A 24,003-nucleotide genomic window follows, 5' to 3' on the forward strand; every position below is an offset into this window, starting at 1 on the left:
CTACTGAATGGATTAAAATTGGTGAGGAGTATGTGATTATGTTTTGTTTTGTGTTTTCCCAGAGATTTTTAAATGAAGTGCAAGAGGCTTGTTAGATATAGCCTTGTTAGATATTCCAGGTGGTATACCTGGAAATGTTAAAGCAAGACTTACTAGAACATCTGGACTTTTTTGTTTGTTTTTGTTTGTTTGTTTGTTTTAATAAAGCAGAGAAAACACAGAGTGCTATGGTAGTTGAGGAATCTCATTTGTGGAGATTTCCAATCTGGGCCTTCCATTCCAAAAGAAATGGAATTACTGTAAAGCAGTTCTGCCGACTTCTCTGAGGCTTTAAGTGGGTGATTGGAAGCTGTGAGTGGAAGCTGTGACTTATGTTAGAGATTATTGTTACGTAGGAGAACAAAGAAATGGGCATACCTTAACACCTACCTCTGGAATAATTGCATTCAAATGCAGTTCATACTTGTTTTGAAAAGACAAAGTAAATGGAATGACATTAAGCAATAAAAGGTTTTGTTCATAACTACCTCAATTACATTATTTTAAAGAAATTAGAACAGTAATAAGTGGAAAGAAGTTCTTATCAGCAAAATACAATGGTCTTATTGTGAGTGATTATCTTAAGTCCGTTCTGTATGGCTGTACTAACATGAGAAATATCTCTGATTTAGATTGCAGATGGACAGAGAGAGCTTATTGAGTCATACAGTGTCAAAAAGAGACACTTTATTGGAAATACAAGTATGGATGCTGGTTTGTCATTCATTATGGCTAACCATGGAAAAGTGAAAGAAAATGATATTGTCTTTGATCCATTTGTTGGAACAGGTATTTTTATTTAACTTTTAAGCTAGTGTAGAGATGTTGCTTATTTATATTAATGAAGGTCATGGTAATATTTTTGCTAAAAGAGTAAATGGATCATCGTTTAATTGTGTTTGGATAATGGCCAAGAGACAACCACGTACTTGTATAATAGCTAGTATTTAACACTTTGCCACTTCAAAGATGATGCTGATAGAATTGTATGGGTTTTTTTCCAGATAAACTACTGGGGGGGAGCATCCATCTAATTTTTTTGTAGCAGAAAAACTTTCAATACCATACATTGTAGAAATGTTGTAAAGCTGTATAGTTTATTTAAATTGGAAAACTCTTGGTGAAAGAAAGACTTGAATAACAAGATCAAAAAAATGTATTCATCCATGTTTAAATTCGTAACTGTATATGTGGATGGAGAAAAATAGTTAATATATCCCATCTTTGAGTTGGTTTGTGGAGGTTTATAAGTAAGTGTGAAAATAAGAAAAGTGTCAAAGTATCAATGGGCTAGATAGCCTGGTCGCTCTGGCAGTGACCTTGGTTTTTTGTGCACATGATTGGGATAATTTTTTATGGAAGTCCTAAAACTCCCAAGTTTACTTCATCTGACTCTGTGTAGACTTTTTCCTACTTCCACTCAGTTTTGCTTGATCTTGCCCATACCCAGCAAATACTTGTATTTATATTTGTTTGGCCAAGCTCATTATGGCTCACTTTGTGGTTGGAGCCTATCCCTGTAGCCATCTTTCCACTTGGGCAGTGATGATGCAGAGCTAACATTTATTGAATAATAAATGTATCAGGTACTATACTTTGCACTCTGATGCTACTATCTAGTTTAATTCTTACAACAACTAACATGGAGATACTTTAAAAATTTGCTTGAGGAAATTATGGCAGAGAGAAAGGTGAAGTGAACTGGCCAAGGTTATACAGTATATTGGTTTCGTAGGATTCAAACTCAAGCAGTCCAACTCCAGAGCTCATGCCCTTAACTTCGAGCTGCCTCTCTCTGCATTAGGATCTGCCAACCAGTCATTACACCATGTACTAACTTAAGGAATATGACCACATATGCTTAGGAAGAAGTAGTATCAAGGTGAATCAATTTCTAATTGATGGAATGACTTTCTCTGTTTATTGTTGAATTAATTCACTGGTGAGTCTTCTCTGCCACTTTCTCCATATCACCTACCCTCAGCCTACTCTATATTCTTTTCTTCCCCACTCTCATTATCCTAAGTAACTCACCCCAAATTTTAAACTTTTTATTGGAAATAATATTAAATTTTCAGAAAAGCTACAAGAGTAAAAGTAGAACAAAGAACATCCATGTATCCTTAACTTAGTTTAAGCTGTTGTTAACATTTGGCCTCATTTGCTTTATCATTTGTTCTATTTGTTTATATTTAACATAATATTTTCTTTCCTGCATCATTTGAAAGTTGTATCCATCACATCCCTTTACCCTTCAAGTAATTATTTCTCAAGAATAAGGATATGTTCTCCTACATAACCACAGTTCCGTTTTCAATGTTCATAGATGTATTAATATAGTACTTTGGTGTTCATATTCCAGTCTTGCCAGTTGGCCTGGTAATATTAATATTTTTGACAGCATCCTTTTCCCCTTCCTGGCTAGGATCAGGTATTATATTTTGTTGTTAATGTTTCTTTGATGTCTTTGATTTGGAACACAGCCAAAGTTTTTTTTCTTTTGTGAAATTTGCACTTTTCAAGATGCTATTTCTCTTCCCTTTATTTTTTATCTAAATTTTTTCTCATTTTGGGTTGTTTGATGTCTCCTCAAGATTAGGATTAGGTTATACATTCCCAGCTGGACCACTATATCAGTGATTTTCGTGGGCTTCTCAGGGCTGTGTGCATGATGGCATTCTGCCCTGCATGGGTATTGATAATTTTGATCATCTGGTCTAGGTTGTGTTTGATTTTTTCCATTCATAATCATAAACAGAATTACTGGTGGTTTTATTTTATTTTATTTTTTTCTTGCTATTAAGCAATCTGTGGAGAGACACATTAAGACCATGTAGTATTCTATTCCTTATCCAAATTTCCTCTCACCATTGAGGTCGTCAGGTTTAGTAGCCATTGATAATTCTTTCCTGAACCAGTCTTTACTTTGATGGTTTCAAAGGTATGATTTTCCAACTCCAGCACTCCCTCCACAGTTATAAGTCAATGTTCATTATTCTACTGTAAGCAAAAGCCCTTTCCTCTCTTCCATGTATTTGTTTTTCTATTTGTTATGAATATGAACTAGTGGGTTCTTCTTTTTAACCCCGATGGTCTGTAATTCATTATATTTCTTAATTTTCTTTTATTTTTTTAATAAAATTACTTTTTTAAATAAAATACCTTTTTTAAAAAATTACTTATGTTTTTAAAATCAATTACTTTTATTCCTCAAATGGGGATTTGCCCAGTCAGAGCTCTTTCACACTGAATCTGTCTTTGTGACATGTTCATATCCTTTTTTCTTTGGAGTACTTCCTTCCTTTCTCTTCTATTTGTTGAAGCTCTGGTATCAGTCATTTCTCCAAGGAATTTTTGTTTCTTTTAGCAGGGAGATGAAATCTGGTTTATAGATCCTTTCAGTGGACAAACTAGAAAATATATGTGCATATATACACAATATGCATGTAAGTGCATGTGCAAATATACATGTATATATTCTTATATACTGTGTGTATGCACATACACGGGCATATACATATTTTAGACACTGTGTATTTGCACATATACTACAAATTGCAGTCAGTCCTTACAGATTTCTTTTTACTACCCTATTCCGTGTTTATATGCACCTTCTACCACAGTGAGAACCCTGGTTCCTATCTACATCAACACATTTACTCTTTTTCTCATTTCTGTATCTGAAATGGTTTCACAGTTGTTTTGCTTATGCCACTTAAAAAAATCCTGTGAATAAGAGTTCAGGATGTGTTTTCGGTTACTTACCGTAAGGGGCAGTAAAGTCAATTACTGTACCTGCTTTTTCCCTTTTCATTTAAAATTCATTTGGGTTCTTTTGTTCCAGTTTTCCCTCTGTATTAAGTTTTTATCTCCCATCCCCTACTCCTTGTTGATTTACTTTTATTTTCAAATATGTATAAGATGAACTTGCTTCCAGAAGTCAGAACTACACAAGAAGTGGTACTCAGAGAGGTGTCACTTTACCTTTATAACACTTCCAGCCTGTTCTCCCACCTATCCTAGATGACTAACTTCATTGTTTTCTAGTTGATTCTTCCTGTGTTTTTATTTTGTAATGATAAGCAGATATATATACATTTTCTTATTTTCGGTACTTTCTTACACAAAAGGTATCATACTGTGTATGTTGGTTTTAACTTTGCTTTTTTCACTTAATAGTATTTCCTGGAAATCACTTCCTGTCAGTTCATGGAGCTTATCTTTATTCTATTTTAGTTTTGCTCCATGAGTGTATGTACTGTAATTTATTCAAACAATCTCCTATAGTTGGACATTGGTAGTTTTCAGTATTTTATAGTTATAAGTAATGCTTATAATGACTAACCTTATGAATCTATACCTCTATAATGTTGGAGATGTAGCTCTAGGGCAAACTTGTCCAACCCGCAGCCCATGGACAACATGCAGCCCAGATGGCTTTGAATGTGGCCTGACACAAACTTGTAAAGTTTCTTAAAACATTATGAGAATTTTTGCAATTTTTTTAAAGCTCATGAGCCATCATTAGTCTTAGTGTATTTTATGTACAGCCCAAGACAATTCTTCTTCTTCCAATGTGGCCCAGGAAAGGCAAAAGATTGGACCCCCCTGTCCTAGGGTAAATTCTTACAAATAGGATTTCTGGGTTGAAGAGTGTATGCATATGCAGTTTCATTAGATGTTGCCAAATTTGTCTCCATTATACTATTTTGGATTCCTACCAACAGTTGTAGGAGAGTCCCTGTTTTTCCACAATCTTACCAGCAGAGTATATTTTCAAGCTTTTGAAGTTTTGCCTCTTCTGTTGGGTGAAAAATGGTATCTCAGTGTAGTGTTAATTTATATTTCTATGGTTATGCATGAAGTGTCACAACTTTTTATATTTTAAGGGGCATTATGACTGTTTTTGATTTGTCTTTGTCTTTTGCCCATTTTTTGATAGCAGTTTTGGTCTCTTTCCCTCTCATTTTTCAAGGTCCTTTGTAAGCTTGGGATACAACCCCCTCACACTCCCCTTCTTTTTCTGTGATGTATGTTGCAGTATTTTCCCTTAGCTTGTCATTCATCTTTTGACTTTGCTACTCATTGATTTTTGCCATGCAAAAGTTTTCCCCACACTCAAGTTATACAGGAATTCATTTGTGTTTTCTTCTAGTACTTTTGTAGTTTTATATTTTTTCGTTTTAGATTTCTGGTTCATTTGGAGATTATTCTCTCGTATGATGTGAAGAATGGATTTAATTTACCGTTTGCCAAATGCTAAAGCTTTTATTCTTAATCTTATTCTTGGACTTTAAAAACTTTTTCTGTCAATTGAGAATAATTCTTTTAGATATATACATGTACAAAATGATTAATACATATACATACATATAGACTAGACCACAGAGTTAAAAAATATGGTTGCCAGTATGGGTAATATTTTTTGTTGAGTAGATGAGGCTAGATTTTGAAATTATCTTCAGAGCTGTCAATATATGAACCATTCATAGTATGTCGAGGGTCAGGGAGACCTGCTCCTGTTTGCTTTAGGGCAGCTCCTCACAGTGGGTAGTATATTGGGAACATCTGACTGTTCGTTCATATAGGACAATTAATAGAAAATGAGAGGAGAATCTTTACAAATGTACTGCTAAAAGATATTTTCATACTTTGGGTTTGTAGTTTAAGTATAGCTGTAGGACATCAGTCAATTTTTGGCACTTTTGTTTTGAAACGTAATAACCAATAATTGTGAAGAGACACAGGTCTTAAGCACAGTTTGTCCTCTCTTGGGCCTTTTGCTTCATCAATGGGTAGTACCTTCTGAAGGACTGGAGAAATATGTAGCTCTGTGCCCTCCTCCATGGCCATGGTTTTCACAAAACACAAATTGTTGATATTTTTCTTTTGGTTGCCTTTTAAATAGTTTTTTAAAAAAATTCACGTGTCTAATCCCCTTTTTATTTTAAAGGTACAAAATTGAAATATATGTAGTTTCCCAAATGTATTGCCCAGTTACTACTCATGGTTTGTGATTTTTCTCAGGGATATAGAGTAGGGCAGAAAGCTTCTGGGAGACTGAAAGGAGAAAAATAATCTTTTCATGTCTAAATAATTTTCCTTGTTTCTTTTACACTGTTTGCTACTGTTGTTTCGAATGACATTATGGGCGACAGAAACACACTTCTCTTTCTATTTTAACAAATACATTCGTTTTCATTTCAGTAATTTTTTTTTTTTTTTAATTTTGTGTGTGTCTCTACTTTCCCAAAGGGGAAGAGACAGCATTGTATCAGCTCTTAGTTATTAGGAAGTGCTACTATTCTCATGTGAGTTTGGCTAAAGGAATGATCAGCATGAATTTATTGAATAACTATTAATGGCACAGTCCTGTCTGTGATACAGTACAAGACTTGTGAATGGCATATATAACACTCTTATTAACGGAGTGTGTAGCTTCTTTACTTAATATAATTTGTTTAGTAGCATATTTTGCTTTTATTTATCTAATTGGTGAGTGAATATGTTTTTACTTCCATTGGTGCTAATCCCAAAGGAGGTAGTATGATATAAAGAAAAGAATAAATAGAGCAAAGTTTAAATCTTTTTACCAATTAGTATGTGACTGTGGGCAAGATTCTTAACTTGTCTGGGTTTCACTTCTATCATTTGTACAATGGTAATACTGATATATTGTGAGGATTAAATGAGTCTATATGTATATATAATATTTCTAGGAAGTCACCTGACACATGGTAGACATTCAGTGAACTGTAATGGTTATCATTATTACTTTTTAATTATTATTTTGATAAGATTTTTAGATGCCTTTTTGGTGAAAGATGTTAGATGTAGCTAATATTAAATGGTGATGATAAAGAGTTTTACCATAAACTCATTTTCTAGTACTCTTTTTGGCTAATTTCCAAGACACCAATAATTTGCAACTGTTGGCAGGTTATAGCAGCAGGCAAGGGAATTGAAATATAAAATTATAAATGTCTAATTCTTCGTTTACAATTAAAATAATATGTGCAAGTGTATGCCAGTTGCTTTAGGTAGCACAGAGCTCTGCAGCAATAGATCTGATTCCCTCTCATCCCCTCTGTCAAGTGAGTCAGCTCTTCCAGTGATGAGAATTCACCCAGGAGACTAATGTATACTCCTTGGCCATGTCTACCTTCAGATGACCCATAGGTCGAAGGAAAGGAGTATAGCTCCTTTTGAAGTTTTATCATTGCAAAATAGTGGACACAGAAACCAGGTGTTAGGGAACTGACTATCCTGGTTCTGGGAAGAGAAAATGGGGAGAAAAAGAGAAGGTTAGGAGAGTGAAATAATGGATCTCTGTAGGTTTGTATAATATTCTCTTTCCCATTTTTTCCCATTACCCTTTGTAGTCCCCTTTTCCTGGAATCTCATGGTTTGTCTAGTAGGAATCCCATTGCCTAGCCATATTCTTTTGCTCAGCCTGCTAGTTTAATTTATTTAAGTAGAATTCTTTTTTTAAAAAAAGATAAAATAGATGAAATAATATTGCCATTTTTCTTTCTTTTTTTCTCTCAGCAAAACCAAAACCCGGTCTCTCATTTCTCCACATTTGCAAAACTTTCCAGTTTTCTAAAGATGAAAATCATGAATTAGTTTTTACATCATGGAATAAATTCGATTCTTATTGTATTATTTTGCTTGTAAGATATTACCCTACCCTTAAAGTGCTCATTACTATTTAAGTCATGAGAAATTGAAACACCGAGTTGCTAGCATAGATCACATATGCAGTATTTTTACTTTTGATAACATAAAAAGAAATGGTGAGTCATGTTACTTGCCTCCTTGACACTTCACTTTTTTTTTTTTTTTTTTTTTTTTTGAGACGGAGTCTCGCTCTGTCGCCCAGGCTGGAGTGCAGTGGCCGGATCTCAGCTCACTGCAAGCTCCGCCTCCCGGGTTCACGCCATTCTCCTGCCTCAGCCTCCCGAGTAGCTGGGACTACAGGCGCCCGCCACCTCGCCCGGCTAGTTTTTGTATTTTTAGTAGAGACGGGGTTTCACTGTGTTAGCCAGGATGGTCTCGATCTCCTGACCTCGTGATCCGCCCGTCTCGGCCTCCCAAAGTGCTGGGATTACAGGCGACACTTCACTTTTTTTAGCACCCCTTCTTTCACCAAAAGACCCCCTCAAAAAACTCCAACTGAGGTATAACTAAATGTAAAAAGTGCTTCAATTTAATCAAAAGAACAACTAGATGACTACCAATGATTACCCAGTGATCAGTTCAGATAAGCTAATTTATTATGATTTTATTTTAAAAAAATAAAAGCTTAAAAGGCACGAAGTTAAGTATCAGATGCAGTCTAACAGATTATTCATCTCCTTTCAGCAGTGTACTTGTAGATTGGGTCTTCTCAAAATTCACTGTAACCAAATGGATAAGGTTCTGTTTAAGGAAGCACAGGAAAGCTTTTCTGTTCCCCTTGACAACTAGTTCTTCTAGGTGAGTATCTGCCTTAATTGGCAGAATTGTAGTAATTCCTTGTAATTTGGGTGAAGTGACTTTGTGAATATTCCAAGTCATCACTTATGCTGCCTTTTCTAAATATGGAGTGTTGTTCCATTTCCAGAGTAAGAATTACAAGGACTTTTTAACATTCCCTCTCACATAAATGCTTTTTGTAGTTAGTATGAGAGGACCTACGTTTTGGTTTCTGCTGTACTTTTAGTCTTTCATTTCTCTTCTTCATGGGTTCCAATAGGAACTAGTCAGTTATAATATTTTCATGAGCAAAGTATTTTTAACTCCATGCTACCAGACTGTTTTAAATGGCTATGGAAGGAACACCATTAATTTATGGATCTTGACCCTCCAGAGGCACTACCCATCTTAGTTGCAGAGATTACATCTCAAAAGGATATAAGGGAAAGAGCCCTAGTTTTTTTTTACCCTTGTCCAAGTCTGTGCGTATTTTGTGGTCTAAGAATATATTTATGATTTCAGCTTGACTAGCAGGCCTTCCTAGAGTATAGCTAGATAAGACTTATCCAAGCACTAAAAGCATTTTAATTCGAATGATTAAAAAAAGTGAAGTTTAATTAAAAGTACAATTATTAAAAGTTTAGTTAATTTTGTACAATTTTTTTTCTTAATTTAAAAATGCTATTACCTTTTATTTTAAAGAGTTTCATTATTTAACCTTTATTAAGATTTCTCTTCATGCATGAGCTGGTCAAATCTGTCACATTACTTTAACTAGTCAGATTGTATTGGGACAGTTGTTCTTACTTTGGTCACAGCACTAATAAAAAGTTTATTAATTATTTTGTGCATGTTTGATAATTGTTATTGAGAAATTTATATTTATAGTTTAAAATGAGATAATTACTTGGTTACAGGAGTAACTGTATTAAAATAGATAATTCTTACAAAAATTAAAGTATGTCCTAACCTTTTAATTTCTGTAAGAACTAATGTCTCACATATTAATTATGCCCTCTTTATTTGTCTGAAACTCTGACTTCAGTGGGAATCGAGCCTAGTTGTCAGAATTTATTCTGTTTATTGCCAGCTCTTTGTGTAAACAGTCTTGTATGCTCATTTTTAAGAAAGGAGCAAAATGCTTTTGTGTACAGCTCTCAAAATAAGATGAAAATGTCTCAATATACATTATTTTGACCAAAATAAAATAAAATAAAATAAAATAGTGCTGTTTAAAATAATGATGCCAAGGTATACATTAATTTCTCTACTTGGTAACCAGTTTAGTGAATATAGCTTAGGGGTTTGTTTTTTCAGTCCTGAGACTTACTAAATATGTTATGACCAATGTCATTCTAGGATACTCTGCCTGCAGCTAGTTTCTAAGACTGGATGAAGTTAAATAGGAATGAACCGGAGTTTGGGACTTGCTGGTTAACAGGTCAAAATTGTGTGATTTTTCAGGCGGCCTCCTGATAGCATCTGCTCATTTTGGTGCATATGTATATGGGACAGACATAGACTACAACACAGTTCACGGCTTGGGTGAGTAGAGATTATAGACAGTGTTATAGTCATTGCTGTGGTACCAAATGTACCTTTAAAAATACAGTTGACCCTGGAAGAACACAAGTTTGAATTGAACAGGTCCACTTATACTCAGATTTCTTTCCATCTCTGCCACTCCTGAAACAACAAGACCAATCCCTCCACTTCCTCTTCCTCCTCAGCCTACTCAACATGAAGATGATGAGGATGAAGACCTTTATGATGATCCACTTCCACTTCATGAATAGTAAATCTATTTTTACTAAGTAAAGTAAATATAACAGTTGGCTATTAGTAGTTAAGTTTTGGGGGAGTCAAAAGATATATGCATATTTTTGACTGTGTGAGGAGTTGGCACCCCTAACCCCCCATGTTGCTCGAGGGTCAACTGTAGTTTTAGATGGCATTATTTTAATCTTCAAATACAAATCTGTGATATAATTTTACTTGTTTTTATAAGACTTCATTGGGTATCTACTTTTATGAAGTAATCCAGTGTGTACAGAGTGATTTCCTGGGGGAACACGAAGATGAATGAGAAAAAGTCCTGCTCTCAGAGGGTTTTAAGGAAGTGCAGGAAAGTGATTACCCAGTGACCAGTCCAGAGCTATAATTTATTAGTTATAATTAATAAATATGCATGATAATGAAACATATTTGGTTAGGGTTATCACCACTTATTTAAAGATTATCACCAAAATTATTCACTATTCATACACTGAGTGTATACTGGATTGATAACTAGTCTTTGAGGTACTATTTATGTTTCTAATTTCATAACTGACCAAAACCTCTTTGAAGTAACTTTAAAGAATCTGCCTTGAACTGAGGGTACTTCAAACAGTCATTTGCTTTACCTTTCAGGTAATTATGGAAAATATTTTAAACTCTAGAAGCTTCAATAATGATGTGTGATTGGATGGAATTGAATCAAATGGAAAAAATATTTCCTTATAGCTTAATGTTATTAAACATGTCATTTGATTGACGATTTTGAGATGGTTTCTGTTTATGTTGGTATTTCTTTATAGTAACTGGGATCAGCCCTTATAATACTCTTTTCCTTTTCCTCACCCACTGTAAGTTACTGTAGTGGTGAGCATTTATTATGCTTTATTTTCTTTTGAGGAAGTAATTTGATATCTTGTACTGATGACCTGTCTTTTTCCCTACCTTGACTGTAAAGAATTTAGTAACACTTATTAGGAAAATGAGTTCTAATTTATTAGGTATAAATGGGCTAGCAAGAAAAAGATATTCTTTATCTGAAATTTGTTTTAAAAAGTACTAAGAATTACTCCAATTTGCTTTTAGTAGAAGCAGTATATTTCTTTTAAGGAAATTGTCTTATATAATTTACTTGAATTTTTATTTATTAAAGTTATGTTTGGAAACTTACGTTGTAACCTTTCGTCTGCTGGATAGAATTCTGATTGAGATAGAGTTTCCTTAGAGCTTATCCAAGGTACTGTTAGGTATGCCTCTGTTTCCTACTGTTCTGAACTCTTACTTTATCCTAAAATATTCTCAAATTTCTCCTGTTTAAAAAGTACAAAACGCCGGGCGTGGTGGCTCAAGCCTGTAATCCCAGCACTTTGGGAGGCCGAGACGGGCGGATCACGAGGTCAGGAGATCGAGACCATCCTGGCTAACACGGTGAAACCCCGTCTCTATCAAAAAAATACAAAAAACTAGCCGGGCGAGGTGGCAGGCGCCTGTAGTCCCAGCCACTCGGGAGGCTGAGGCAGGAGAATGGCGTAAACCCGGGAGGCGGAGCTTGCAGTGGGCTGAGGTCTGGCCACTGCACTCCAGCCTGGGCGACAGAGTGAGACTCCGTCTCAAAAAAAAAAAAAAAGTACAAAACTTTTTTAGCAAATCTGTAGAGGCTCTCTAGCTACCACTTTGTTTTCCTCTTCTGTTTGCCAAAATGCTTCTTGAAAAACGACTATAACTTGTTGTCTCCTCTTCTTCATCTTTCGCTCTCTTCTGGCCATTATTTTCCAGCTTTTGTGCCTATCATTCTGCTGAAAACGCTTACAAAGGCCACAGATTTATAGCATTTGACAGTGTTGACCTTCATACAGCCGTCTTGGTTTCCTTGACATAGGTCTCGGCAGGTGGTACTTTCACTTTTTTGTTTCTTCTCAGTCTACTTGAGGCCCTGCAATTTTCTTTGATTTCTGTTTATTTATTGTTTTTTTCCAGGCATCTACCTATTTTTGACCACTTCTCTTGTCATAATTCATGTTTTTCAGAATTATGTTGTTCTTCTTTTGATTTTGTAAGAATAATTATAGAGCAAACATGTAACTACCTCCTAAATGAACAAAAAGAATGTTATTCAGCCTTATGGAGTCAGTTTAAGATTATATACTGATAACTCCCAAGTCTGTATATTCTGGCCTTCAGCTACCTACTGCATGTCTCCAACTGCGTATCTTTTTCTGAACGTTCTGCAGGTACCACAAGGTACACCAAGATTGATATATCTCAAATGAATCTCATCTTTTTTCTTAAGCTTGTTTTTCTTCCTGGTTTCTCTGATATTAATCACTGGTGTCATCATCCTAAACTATCATGTCTCCTAAACAAGGAACTTACGAGCTTCTTCAGCCTTCCATCCACTCCTACTTTAACTTTCACTAGCAGTGTCTCCATTTTGCCTCCCTTCTCCACGGTCACAACTGCGGCATTTCCCAAGTTCGCTCTCTTCATTTCTGTTTCATTTATTTGATTCATACTATTTCTACACAGGACTGTTTACTGCTGGAAGAAAGGAACCATATTCTCTTCAACTCACTCTTAACTACAAAAATCTTCATATTTGAAAATATCGAATGAATGTTTTAAGGCAGTTTTACTTGAAAGTTGACAGAGCAAGATAAGTTAGACATGAGTACATTTTACTGTTGAAATTAAAGTAACTACTTGTACACATAAAATCAAGATTTTAAATGAAAGCAAATTTTGAATAAATGTAGGTTTCAATGAGTTAAAACATTACTTTTTCTACATGACAGGAAGTAAGAATACTCTATTCAATACTTTCTCTCTTCTTTTTACTTTCCTTTCAGGAAAGGCTACTAGGAAAAACCAGAAATGGAGAGGACCAGATGAAAACATTAGGGCCAATCTTCGTCAATATGGTTTAGAGAAGTATTACCTTGATGTCCTGGTTTCAGATGCATCTAAACCTTCCTGGAGGAAGGGCACATATTTTGATGCAATCATTACTGATCGTAAGTTTATTTTTATACAAAAGTAGGAGTAATATTAGTAAAATTTACCAGCACATGCACAAAATGCCAACTTGTCAGTGTTTCTCCCATCCACCCCCGACTTCCTCATCTTGCCAGGAGAAACTTAGGAAGGTAGAGTGGATTACATACTTAACTACATTGTTAAGGGTTTACTGTTTTGTTTTTCTAAACAAATATATTGACTTGCCATCCACTTTTATATTCTTTTATATTAACTTGTCACCCATTTTTCCCTTCAGCTTAGTTTTTTGAGGCACATATTTAGTATTTGTTTTTGTATTGACTGTAATTGGTTATTATTATACCAACTGGAGCTCAGATGTCATTTGCAATTATGGTGTCAAATTTTGAAGAACAGAGTTTCGGATATCACACATTTCTCTATGTGTAAGCATTTGTGTTTTTGTAGTGCCTGTTTTCACTGGCAGCTCCTTTCTAGCATTACAAGAAATTTGGGGTTCTGTGGAACCACTGGGCCTGTGAACCCACTGAGCTTCAGGAATGTGCATGAAAATTTATTTTCCCATGCCTCATGAGGTCATGAGTTTTTTAGGCAGCCTAAGAATAGGTCTGCCTTTTCTATATAGTATTTGACAATAAATCTGTAAATAGTGGCGAAATTGAGCCCTTCTATCTCAGCTCTCTTTAGTTCTTTGCTAACTTAGATTTTTTTCAAATGTAACAAAAATTATCAAGGCATTATGGTTTCAGTGTGAATATACTTTATGAAAATTTGGTGATTTTTAAAAGGTAACAGTTTGCTTTATTATTTGCTCTCCCACTCGGTGTTTACTTATATAAAATACATTTTTTTTTTTTCTGATCAATTTGAGAGTAAGTGGTATACATTGTGGCCTTTTACTCCTATACTTCAATGTGTATTTACTAAGAATAAAGATATCCTCTTGGTAGAAATACAGTTATCAATTTCAGCAAATTGATAAAATACTTTCATCTACAGTTTGCCATTCAGTTTTGTCAGTTGACTCAGTAATAACTTTTATGGTATATATTTTCCCTCTAGGACAGGATCTACTCTACGGTCAGGTATTGCATTTAGTAATGATATCTTTTAGGCTTCTAATTTGTAACACTTCCACAGCTTTTCTCAATGACTTTTATGACATTGACATATTTTAAGAAGACAGTTGCTCCTCCCCCAAGTCTTTATGTTGTACATTTTCAGTTGGATTTGTGCATCGGTAAAGCTGTGTTCTTTTCAGGGTGTCACGTTTGAAGGCAACATGGCTCTTTGTCCTTGATCAGTGATTTGGTGACTTTTGACTATCTGTGTTACCTTTGTTTTCTGTGTAGCTCCATATGGTATCAGAGAATCTACAAGAAGAACAGGTTCACAGAAGGAGATACCAAAGGGGATAGAAAAATGGTAAGCGAAATTTAAATATGATGTGTTACTACTTTCAGAAGAAGCATGTAGCTTCCCCAATAACTTAGCATTCTTAAAATTGTTCACTGATTTTGAAATTTTGTTTCTTTTGTGTAGTCCAGGAAGCCATGTTCCTGTTTCCTTGAGTTATCATCTGAGTGATATGTTTCTTGACCTGTTAAACTTCGCAGCTGAGACCCTCGTGTTAGGTGGAAGACTAGTCTATTGGTTACCGGTGTATACGCCAGAGTATGTAATCTTAATTTTATTTTTAATGTCATTTTTCTTACAATATTTGCATATCTACTATAATTTTTTATCTCTTCTTGCATTTGGTGCATCTTTGTATTTAATTTGTAATAGCCTTTGTTTGCCTTCAAATGTGTATAAAATAGTCTTGTTATTTATTTATTTATTGAGACAAGGTCTTGCTCTGTCACCCAGGCTGGAGTGCAGTGGTGTGATCATGACTCACTGCAGCCTTAACCTCCCAGGCTCAAGTGATCCTCCCACCTCAGCCTCCTGAGTATCTGGGACTACAGGCATACGTCACCATGCTCAGCTATTTTTTTTTTTTTTAATTTTTTGTAGAGATGGAATCTCACTGTGTTGCCCAGATTGGTTTTAAAGTTCTAGGCTCAAGTAATTCACCTGCCTCAGCCTCTCAAAATGTTGTGATTATAAGGGTGAGCCACTGTACTCAGCCTCCTTCTTTTCATCAACTGATTGTTGTGACCTCCTTATTTTATATCGGGGGCAAACCATGGCCTATGGACCAGATATGGTCCTCAGCCTGTGTTTGTAAGGTTCTTGAGCTAGGACTAGTTTTTAGATTTTTTTTTTTTTTTTTTTGAGACGGAGTCTCGCTCTGTCGCCTAGGCTACAGTGCAGTGGCCCGATCTCGCCTCACTGCAAACTCCGCCTCCCGGGTTCACGCCATTCTCCTGCCTCAGCCTCCTGAGTAGCTGGGACTACAGGCGCCCGCCACCGCATCCGGCTAATTTTTTTTTTTTTTTTTGTATTTTTAGTAGAGACGGGGTTTCACCGTGTTAGCCAGGATGGTCCCGATCTCCTGACCTCGTGATCCGCCCACCTCGGCCTCCCAAAGTGTTGGGATTACAGGCGTGAGCTACCGCGCCTGGCCTAGTTTTTAGATTTTTAAAGGTTGTTAAAAAATATCCACACAAAATAATATGTGACAGAAACATACAGTGTGTGACCCACAAAATCTGAAATATTCACTCTCTGGCCCTTTATAGAAAAAGTTTTGCCAGCCCTTTTTGTACCCTACACTTAGCTCAATACCTGTTGATCATAGCTGTTTTATAGCTCCTTTGCCAGTCTTTAGAGGTAATTTTTAACCGCTTAGCTAAAGGATTCATGCATCTACTACCTTCTAATGCTAGCTTTAATATATATTGGCTATTATGATTATCTTAAATACAATAAATCAAAAGCTAAGACCAAAATAAGCTGTGCATATATTTAAAGCCCTGATTATGTTCAGTATTATTGCTTTGAGTTTTGTTATTCAGTAACTATTAAATATAAATAAAGCTATATATATTAATAGTAAAATACAAGATGTTTGAACAAGATAGAATCTTTAAATCTGAAAGGTATTGCCAAGCCCAGTAGGTTATTTCTTCAATCTGCCATAGATATATTTTTTAATACAATTATTTTAATTCCTATATTTGTATTTTATTTTATTTTATTTTATTTATTTTTTGAGACAGGGTTTCGTTTTGTCACCCAGACTGGAGTGCAGTGGCACGATCTCATCTCACTGCAACCTCCACCTCCTGGGTTCAAGCGATTCTCCCACCTCAGCCCTCTGAGTAGCTGGGATTACAGTCGCCCACCACCACGCCCCGCGAAGTTTTGTATTTTTAATAGAGACGGGGTTTTACTGTGTTGGCCAGGCTGGTCTTGAACTCCTGACCTGAAGTGATCCACCCACCTTGGCCTCCCGAAGGATTATAGGCGTGAGCCACTGTGTCCGGCCAATTCCTATATTTACTATACATAATTATACAGTGGTAACTGTCCTTTGCTGCAAAGATTGGTAGTCCCTCAGTATTTGGGACCCTCAGCTATTTCTTGTTGTTTGTTTTACAAATGCTGTACTTAAAACTACCATGGCCTCAGTTTAGTTATGCATTTCATTATCAGCTGATAAGAGAGAATACATTTGTACCCAGACCCCTTAACACTGAGTTTGTTTTGTTGCTAATGGTAATCTCATTTAACCTGTTTTAGAAATGAAGACACTTAATTCCAAGGAGTGAAATGACCTGTCTAAAATTAAAAGCCAGCTAGCTAATTTGTTTCCTTATTCCCAGTGCTGTATTCACTTAATTCAACATCCTGCCAGATCTCGTATACTTAGTACATGAAATGATAGGTGAAGTTTTATTAATATTTTCAGATAAGACTACATTTGTTCATGTCTTTGTAGAAAGGGTTCCTACCTTAGACAAACTGAATTCTGGCAACAAGCTACTTGCTTTTTGTTTAATTCAAGTTGTAGGGCTAAAATTAAAAAAAAAAAAAATTTACTGTGAAATAATTTCAAACTTACAGAAGTTTCAAATACAATACAGAAAACTCCCATCTCTACCCTTATCCAGATTTTCCCAATATTAACATATATCTACCTCCCCTGACTCCTGCATGTATCTGTTATCACTAATCTTTTTGAAACCATTTGAGAAGTCATTGGTATGGTGCCCTCTTACCTCTATATATGTCATTGTATTTTTCAGAAACAAGAACATTCCTGTCTAACCATGATGAACCCTCCAAGTCTGGAAGTTAGGATTGATAACAGTATTCCATCCAGATCATAGACCCCATTCAAATTTTACCAGTTGCAATCCATGTAGGAAACTGTGCTGTAATCATCTATCCTATCTTTTTTGGTCTTCTCTGGTCCAGAATATTTTCTATCTTTCCATATCTTTTATATCCTTGGAAGTTTTATAGAAGACCTGGCTTATATTCTGAGGGTTGACTCTCAACCGGGGCCATCTGATATTTATTCTATGACCAGACTGAGGTCATACTTTCTTGGTAGGAATACCACAGACATGATCTTTGCAGCACATCATAGGGCACACAAAGCCACTCCTTCTGGTAATGTTAACTTAGATTGTCTGGTCAGGCTCTTCTCTGACAGATTTCTCCTCTCTGAATCATCATTTTCTTCTTTGATTTGTATTTTATGGGGAAATAACAAGATTACACGAATATCTTGTTTTTCATCAAACCACTACTCAGATTGATGACTCCATTGTTGACAGCCACTGCTGTGGTGGTTGCCAAGTGATTCTTCTATTCCATAATTTCTTCTGGATTTGGAAGTTGGTATTCTATAAGAAAGAGCTTTTCTTTCTGCCCCATTTACTTCATTAATTATTTATAGTGGTATGGAGTCATGGATTCCTGTATTATTCATTGGGTTGTAATTTATTAGTAGTAGTATTTTGTTGCTCAAATTGTCACAGATTTGACCAGAGGGAGTTTCTTTGAGCTGGCTCTTCTGCCCTTTTGAAATATCCTCAGTAGTTTTTTATGTAATTCCTTCCTTTTTAGCATATCTGAGTGTTCACTGTTTTGTAGTTTATTATTTAATTATAATCGAAATCATATGTGGTTAAGAATTTATTTTGGAGTTCTTTTTTTCCTTTATAAAAAGTAATATTGGAGGTTCTTTAAACTGAATGTATTTCTAAAGACTTTAAAAAGTGGCCACTGGATATTTCTTCAATGACTTCTCTATTTTAGTAATTTTAGATGAGGGAAGATTTCCAAATACATATAACCAAAGTGATGTTTTAGAAAGGGAAAAGGGAGACATGTTGTAGTGATTTTTTTTTTTTTTGTCTTAGATGTTTTATCAATGTTTTATAAATGGATAGATTTCTTCTAGTTACGGGGCTAACTCACGTGGGAAGACTATGGTGGCATTTATTTCCCTGAGTTTCTGGCCCCTGGAGAGAGTTATTTTCAGATCCCCTGATGTTCATTATTAGATCTCTATAGTGTCTTCTCTCTTTAAGCCTAAAGCGATCTTATTAATTATTAATAGTGAACTAAATTTGTATTGCGTTTATGCGAGAAAAATGAACTGTTTTCATATTCAAGGTCTTTACTCTTTTGAAAATTCTTTACTGTTTTGAAAATAACACAGTATCAAGATGAATTTGAGTCTAAAGTCACCTGTAAAAGTTTGAAATAATATTCTTCCGAATTAAGCAGTTTAGAATTAGTTTAACTATGTTATATTGAAAATGTAGCTTTATATTGGACCAGGAATAAAAAGGAATTCAATTTACAGTTATACCTTGGTGTAGTTTAATTTTAAGACTTTTGTATTTTTGGTGTGGTGGATGTAGGCTGTTAGTTCTGTTACTGAATTAATTTACTGTCAGCCAAACCCTGTTATATGATTCAAGTTGCACATTATAACCAAACTGAGGTATTATTTTAACCCAGGATTGATTGAAAAGTGTAAGACATAAAAGCAAAATACTGCCTAACAGCTTAGTTGTATTTGGAAAATTGTGAGAGCTAATGATTGAAAAGGATTTTCTCACTGTTTGACAATTTAAATTACAGTAAAGAAACTGCTACTCAGAAACTTCTGCTGTTCTTTTTCCTTCTAGTCTAGACTCTCCCTACTCCAGTATATCAGACTTTTTGCCAGCATCAAGATACTCTGTGCATTTTATGTCTTTTCACCTTTGTTTATTCTGACCCTACTGTTTGAGATGCCCTTTCTTCTTTCCTCAACTGATAAAATTCTAGTCATTTTTCTAGGCCTGGCTTAATTGTCAACACTTCTGTGACACTTTCTCAGATGCTTCTCAGCAGAATTAATCAGTCCTTCCTCTGCGCTCTCATAGTAGCTTGTTTTTACTGCTTATAGAGACTTAACACATAAAATTACTGTAGACTGTTGGTATTTGTGAGTTTATTACTTACAATTTTGACTACTTGCAAATGACCCAGATTATCTGTGTTACAATCATGTGTACAGGGCATCAATCCAGTGTGTACACATACAATCCAGGTATGTTTGATGTCATAGGAGTCAGTGTGCTACTGAGTGAGTGTAGCTGTTTGCCCAGGCTCCGTATATCCATTTAGCTTTATCTAATTTCATTGTACACAGATAACTCCTGAAGTGATTAGTAATAGTGTTTCTTTATAAAAGATGACCTTTATAGAAATCCAGCTGCTAGTGTTAGTGATGACATGATGACATACTTATATTAAAATAACACATTGTACCCCCCAATGTATATAATTTTAATTCATTAAGTAAAAATTTTTGAAAAGATGAGAAGCTAATAATGTGCCCCAAAGTAGGACTTGGAGATAAATTTTGATTGTAGTAAGATGAACTTTGCAGTGCCTATAATCAGTGAAGAGAACATGTTTTTCATCTCTTAGGAAAGAGGAAGAAGTGATTTTTTTTTTTCTTTAAGTTCTAGGGTACATGTGCACAACGTGCAGGTTTGTTACATATGTATACATGTGCCATGTTGGTGTCCTGCACCCATTAACTCGTCATTTACATTAGGTATATCTCCTAATGCTATTACCTCCCCCCTCCCCCTTCCCTACAATACGACCTGGTATGTGATGTTCCCCTTCCTGTGTCCAAGTGTTCTCATTGTTCAATCCCACCTATGAGTGAGAACATGCGGTATTTGGTTTTCTGTTCTTGTGATAGTTTGCTGAGAATGATGGTTTCCAGCTGCATCCATGTCCCTACAAAGGACACAAACTCATCCTTTTTTATGGCTGCATAGTATTCCATGGTGTATATGTACCACATTTTCTTAATCCAGTCTGTCACTGATGGACATTTGGATTGATTTCAAGTATTTGCTATTGTGAATAGTGCTGCAATAAACATACGTGTGCATGTGTCTTTATAGCAGCATGACTTATAATCCTTTGGGTATATCTCCAGTAATGGGATGGCTGGGTCAAATGGTATTTCTAGTTCTAGATCCTTGAGGAATCGCCACACTTTTCCACAATGGTTGAACTAGTTTACAGTCCCACCAACAATGTAAGAGTGTTCCTATTTCTCCACATCCTCTCCAGCACCTGTTGTTTCCTGACTTTTCAATAATTGCCATTCTAACTGGTGTGAAATGGTATCTCGTGGTTTTGATTTACATTGGAAGAACTGATTTTTAAGCTGTTTTTAGTAAATGTTCAATCTTTGCAAAATCTGTTTCTCAAATGGAAGCTGAAATTCTAGTGACATTTGGAAAGTAGTTGAAGCATTAAGATTCACAGGAAAATGAGTGACAGTCAAAATTGATTCGTGGAAAATCTAGGGGCCTATGTACACAATTATTTTTGTTTTTTAAAAAAATTGAAATAGAATTTGCATACCATGAAACTCACCCTCTTAATGTATACAGCTTCATGGTTTTAGTTTATCCACAAAGTTGTGCGACCATCACCACTAGGTAATTCCAGAACATTTTCTTCACCCCCAAGAAGTACCCCATAGACATTAGCAATTACCACCTCTGGCACCACTTGTCAGTCTCTGTGGATTTACCTATTAAGGATGATTTAGCTTTTAAATAGATAACTCGGATTGTAGGGGGATATTAATAAAAATGGGGAGTTAAGATAGGATTTGGTACTGTTGTAATGGCCCAGGCAACATACAGATTTATACCTTCTACTTAACCATTTGCCAGCATTCCACTGGAATGAAATATGTTGGTAAATATACAGTGAATTATTTTATTTTATTTTTATTTTATTTTATTTTATTTTGAGACAGAGTTTCGCTCTTGTTGCCCAGTCTAGAGTGCAGTGGTGTGATCTTGGCTCACTACAACCTCCACCTCCCAGGTTTGAGCGATTCTCCTGCTTCAGCCTCCCAAGTAGCTGGGATTACAGGCATGTGCCATCATGCTTGGCTAATTTTGTGTTTTTAGTAGAGACGGGGTTTCACCATGTTGACCAGGCTAGTCTTGAACTCCTGACCTCAGGTGATCCCCCCGCCTTGGCCTCCCAAAGCTCTAGGATTACAGGTGTGAGCCACCACACCCAGCTGAATAATTTTTTAACTGCTATTTTTAATCTTTTTAGTATGGTACTTTGGGAGTATATTGTTAAATTGATTGGCTCATTAATAGAATAATTGTTAAAAATGAATTAAGATTGAGTCAAAAAAGATAATATGAAACATGCAAATATGTTTTTCTGCTGTTAAACCAAATGCAGCAACTTAGTTCAGCAGTTTAGCATCATTCATGCCATAGATGTTAATTAAAATTGTATTGGTTTTGTACTTTGGGATTGGATTGATAAATTTGCTTTTTGGGTTTTATAGTTATATTAGGGATATAAGCATGAAGAATTTATATCGAATTTATGCTTGTGCATATTTAAGTGACATTTTAATATAAAAATACTTTAAGTCAGTCCACCAGGAAGTAAAAGATTTTTTTCCTTTAAAAAATAGTGTATTACTTAGTTTGACACACACTGTTTCCAGCATCTATAGATCCTACGGTTTGTAAGCATAAGGTTAAGGCTATATCTTCTTTCTGTTAGCACTTATTATTTTAGTCTCAACCATGGTATAGAATATATTCTTTCTACTATACTCCAACCTGGGCAACAGAGCAAGATCCTGTCTCTGAAAAAGAAAAAAAAAGAATGTATTCTTTCATGTCATAAATGCATTGCATGAAGATTCAAAATTTGATGTCAGTGTTATAAGAACTACAACATTTCTGGCTACGTAGTGAACATTAAAGAATTACCAGATGAGGTGAAATCTGAAGTGCTCATTACTTGTTGGAAAGCTCTAGGAAGAAGTCAGAGAATGACTTCAAGATAATTCTTTCCACTGATAATAAAGTGAAGTGCATTATGAATGATGCTTGGGAAGTGGGTGATGATGGGTTTGAGCATATGATTGAGGTAATAGGGAGAGCTTGTTGAAGGTCAGTGGGACCTCGAAAAGTTCAAGAAAGAGTGGTGGGGAAAACAGTGTTGATGCATTAAAACAGGTAGCTGAGATTGTGGTCCTTTACATGAAAAACTAATCAGCACCTTTGCTATTTTGAATCAGACCTTTAAGATTACCTGTAAAATAAATGTGTGCAGACACCATCCAAAAAGGCATACAAAATTGCAAAGGAAACATAAATCCTGGCAACACAGTGTTCTTAAAAGTACCCATGCCTAGTGAGTGCCCTCCCTTGCTGTTCTTTCACATTCTGTTCCATAGCTGTTTCTCCCACCTCTGTCACCTATTTCTTTGGCCAAGATTTATGCTAACCTGTCAGATGCCAGATTCTGAACTCCTGCTATTGACTGTCCTGCTTTCTAGACGTTGTCATCATCTTTATCCATGTAGGACATGTGCTGTACAGCAGCAGTCTCCACCACTCATTGGCATAGTTTTGTTTTATTTCCTGGTTCATATGACCAAAAGACTGATGTAATCTGTAGCGTTTATTTTAGTTGTAGTTTATTTGAATAATTTTACAAATAACTTTGGTTCTGTATGTACAAATGTAATAGAGGTCTCAAGATGTTATTAAAATTTTGCAGGGGCACTTCATTTTAGAGGGAAAAGTATATGCTGTAGTGGATTATACACTTTGGGAATTTATAAAAATCTACAGATGGTCAGTCTTTCGTGAATGTCAAGGGATGTTCTTGAGTGTATTTTTGTCTACTCTTATGGAGTTCTATAGGGTGGAATCACCTTGTACTTTTGTGGTTTAAATATTTGGCGTTCTTCAACAAAACGTACTTACAATATTTCTTTCTTATTCTACAGGTAAAGAATTCAACTGCATTTTTGGGATATGATAAAATTAAGCTACTTTGCTTATAGATAGTTATGGATCATGTGGATAGTTAGCGTATGTGGGGAAAAAGAGCACATAGTGGAAGAACATCTCACACTACATTGGACGAGCCCCATGATTCTTTGTGGGTCACACATGTGAGTGTTCCTAACAGTCAGCTGTTCTTCCTTCAGGTACACTGAAGAGATGGTGCCTTGGCACCCTTGCCTGAAACTCATTAGCAATTGCGAGCAGAAGCTTTCCAGTCACACATCAAGGCGCTTGATCACAATGGAAAAGGTGCAGAAATTTGAGGTAAATTGCTTTAGTATTTTTGGGATAAATTCTGAAAGAATCAAAAGTAGTTGTTTCTACATAGTTTTCCTGTGATAGAGTTTGGAAATGTTATTCCGTGGTACTTTAAAAATTACAAATGAATTTAGCAAGAGGCAGAAGTTGA

General features: G+C 35.5%; 1 protein-coding gene across 2 annotated transcripts in view; it reads left to right on the forward strand.

Moving 5' to 3' along the window:
• Window positions 1-24,003, forward strand: part of TRMT11 (tRNA methyltransferase 11 homolog) — a 56,010-nt gene that overhangs the window by 13,920 nt on the left and 18,087 nt on the right. For both annotated transcript variants that reach the window (XM_033234480.1, XM_033234481.1), the window contains 6 exons: window positions 672-828; window positions 9,961-10,041; window positions 13,119-13,283; window positions 14,619-14,691; window positions 14,809-14,940; window positions 23,738-23,858. In XM_033234480.1, the coding sequence (XP_033090371.1) occupies window positions 672-828; window positions 9,961-10,041; window positions 13,119-13,283; window positions 14,619-14,691; window positions 14,809-14,940; window positions 23,738-23,858 (729 nt within the window). The remainder of the gene's footprint in view (window positions 1-671; window positions 829-9,960; window positions 10,042-13,118; window positions 13,284-14,618; window positions 14,692-14,808; window positions 14,941-23,737; window positions 23,859-24,003) is intronic.

This window comes from Trachypithecus francoisi, unplaced genomic scaffold, assembly GCF_009764315.1.
Source record: "Trachypithecus francoisi isolate TF-2019V2 unplaced genomic scaffold, Tfra_2.0 Lachesis_group15, whole genome shotgun sequence".
NCBI lineage: Eukaryota > Metazoa > Chordata > Mammalia > Primates > Cercopithecidae > Trachypithecus > Trachypithecus francoisi.